The following is a 2,881-nucleotide window of genomic DNA, read 5'->3' on the forward strand; positions in this document are numbered from 1 at the left end:
ACACTCCTGCAACATTTATGGACTTGATGAATTGAGTGTTCAAACAGTATTTGGATATGTTTGTGATTGTGTTCATTGACAACATACTGGTCTACTTTAGAAATGAGGAGGAACATGCCAATTATCTCAAAATTATTCTTTGGACTCTTAAAGATAGGGAGTTGTACGCTAAGTTTTAAAAGTATAAGTTTTGTCTCGCTTCTATGGTAATCCTAGGTCATGTTGTATCCGACGAGGGTATATGAGTTGATTCACAAAAGAATGAGGAAGTAAAGAACTGGTCCAGACCCACATCTCTGACCTATATATGAAGTTTTTTGGGTTTGGCCGACTACTATCATAGATTCATTGAAGGATTCTCATCCATAGCTTCACCATTGACTAAGCTAACTCAAAAGAAGGCTAAGTTTCAATTGTCAGATATTTGTGAGGAGAGTTTACAAGAGTTGAAAACAAGTCTGACCACTACTCCAGTTTTGTCCCAACTCGAGGGAATATATGGGTTTTTTTATCTATTGTGATGTGTCTAGAGTTGGATTGGGTTTTATGTTGATGCAAAAGGGAAAGGTTATTGCATATTCTTCTGGACAGCTTAAGATTCATGAGAGGAACTACCCAACTCACGACCTTGGGTTGGGAGCCATAATATTTATTCAAGATTTGGAAGCATTATCTCTATGGTGTGCACATCTTTATGTTAACAGATCACAAGAGCCTACAATATGTGTTTACTCAGAAAGAGTTGAACCTAAGGCAGAGGAAATGGCTTGAGTTGCTCAAAGATTATGATATGAGCATTCCTTACCACCTAGGTAAATCTAATATTATTGTTGATGCTCTTAACAGGTTATTTATAGGGAGCATAGCCTATGTAGAAGAGGGAAAGAAAGGATTGGCTAAAAAGGTGCATAGGCTTGCACATTTGGGAGTTTAACTTATTAGCTCGAGTGAGGATGGTACTATTGTTTGGAATGGGACTGAATCATCTCTATTTTCATAGTTAAAGTAAAAGTAAGATCAAGATTCCATTCTCCTCCAACCGAAAGATGGTGTTCAAAAATAGAAGGTTATGGATTTTGTCAAAGGGGGAGATAGAGTGTTGAGGTATCAAGGGAGATTGTATGTTCCAAGTGTTGATGGTATTGAAGAGAGGATTATGGCAAAGGCCCATAACTTCAAGTACTCCATCCATCCAGGTTCTACAAAGATGTATCATGGCTTGAGAGATGTATATTGGTGGAGTGGAATGAAAGGGAATATAGCAGAATTTGTGTCCAAGTGCCCAAACTGCCAATTAGTTAAGGTTGAGCACCAAAGGCCTTATGGAGTGGCTTAGAATATAGAAATTCTAGAATGCAAGTGGGAGATGATCAATATGAAATTCATAACAGGTTTGTCACGATCCCACAGATAACATGAATCTATTTGGGTGATTAGGGATAGGATATCCAAATCTGCCAATTTCTTACCGATTAAGACTATAGACACTGTAGAGGATTATGCCAGATTGTATCTTCGAGAGATTGTCAGACTGCATAGAGTTTCTTTACCTATCATATCAGATAGGAGAGCTCAATTTACTGCCTAGTTTTGAAAGTCATTCCATAAAGGGTTGGGTTCAAGAGTGAACCTTAGTACTGCTTTTCATCCGCACATAGATGGCTAGGCAAAGCGTACAATTTAGAATTTAAAGGATATGTTGAGGGATTTTGTTATCGACTTCAAAGGTAATTGTGATGATCAATTACCCTTTATTGAGTCTACATACAATAATAGTTTTCATTCGAGCTTTCAAATGGCTCTTTATAAAGCTCTGTAAAGAAGGAGATGAAGATCACCAATTGGTTGGTTCGAAGTTGGTAAAACTAAGTTGATTGGGCCATACTTAGTTCATCAAGCTATGGAAAATGTGAATATTATCTAAGAGATGTGAAAGACTATGCAAAGTCATCAGAAATCCAACACAGACGTTAAGAGGAAAGACTTGGAGTTTGATGTAAATGATTGGGTGTACCTAAAAGTTTCACCCAGGAAGGGAGTTATGATATTTGTAAAGAAAAGGAAACTTAGTCCCCGCTACATTAGTCCTTATCAGATTACAAAAAGGGTTGGTAATATAGCTTATGAATTGGAGTTTCCACCAGAGGTAGAAGCTATACACCTAGTGTTTCACATCTTTATGCTTAAGAAGCTTTTAGGAGATCCTTCTCTTGTTGTTCCGACTGAGAGCATTAGGCTGAAGGAGAGTTTGACTTATGAGGAGATCCCAATTCAGATTCTTGATTGTCAAGTTCACAAATTGAGAACCAAGGAGGTAGAATCCATCAAAGTTCCATGGCGAAATCAGTTTGTTCAAGAGGCTACTTGGGAAGTTGAAGAGCATATGAAGGCTAGATACCCGCATCTATTCGAGCCTTCTAATGTCGTTGTTGAGGGTAATGTTCCTTTGTCTTATCCTTGAGTCGATGTTCATTCCGAGTCTAAGTGTATAATAAGTATTCTTGAGTCTAAATAGTTGATTGTTCGAATCTTTGAATATTTGAGTTTTTGATTGTATTCATTCCTTGATTAAACCCTTAGCTTGGTCTTCCTTCAAGGATGAATTATTCCAAGGAGGAGATATTGTAACACCCCGTGTTATTCTAGCCTAGACTGAATTTGAGGGCCATGAGAAATATTGAGAAAAAAAACTGACCAAGTGGACCACGAGTGTCATCTACAATTCGTAGAGAGTTCTACGAGTCATAGGGATGAATCATAGGTCCCTCCAACACTTGGAGAAATTTTAAGTTGGGAAGACCATTCCTACGACTCAACCTTATGACCCGTAAGGATGTGAATGACTCGTAGAAATAAGTCGTCAATTTTGTTTCTAGTTCCT

The 2,881-nt window shown here is 37.9% G+C and overlaps 1 protein-coding gene across 1 annotated transcript; it reads left to right on the forward strand.

Moving 5' to 3' along the window:
• Positions 1–1,939: 1,939 nt before the first annotated feature.
• On the forward strand, positions 1,940–2,461 carry LOC129892916 (uncharacterized). Its single transcript, XM_055968431.1, has one exon. It carries the CDS (start codon positions 1,940–1,942, stop codon positions 2,459–2,461), a length of 522 nt encoding a protein of 173 aa, XP_055824406.1.
• The last annotated feature ends 420 nt before the right edge of the window (positions 2,462–2,881 follow it).

The sequence above is a fragment of the Solanum dulcamara genome, chromosome 6, assembly GCF_947179165.1.
Source record: "Solanum dulcamara chromosome 6, daSolDulc1.2, whole genome shotgun sequence".
Classification (NCBI taxonomy): domain Eukaryota; kingdom Viridiplantae; phylum Streptophyta; class Magnoliopsida; order Solanales; family Solanaceae; genus Solanum; species Solanum dulcamara.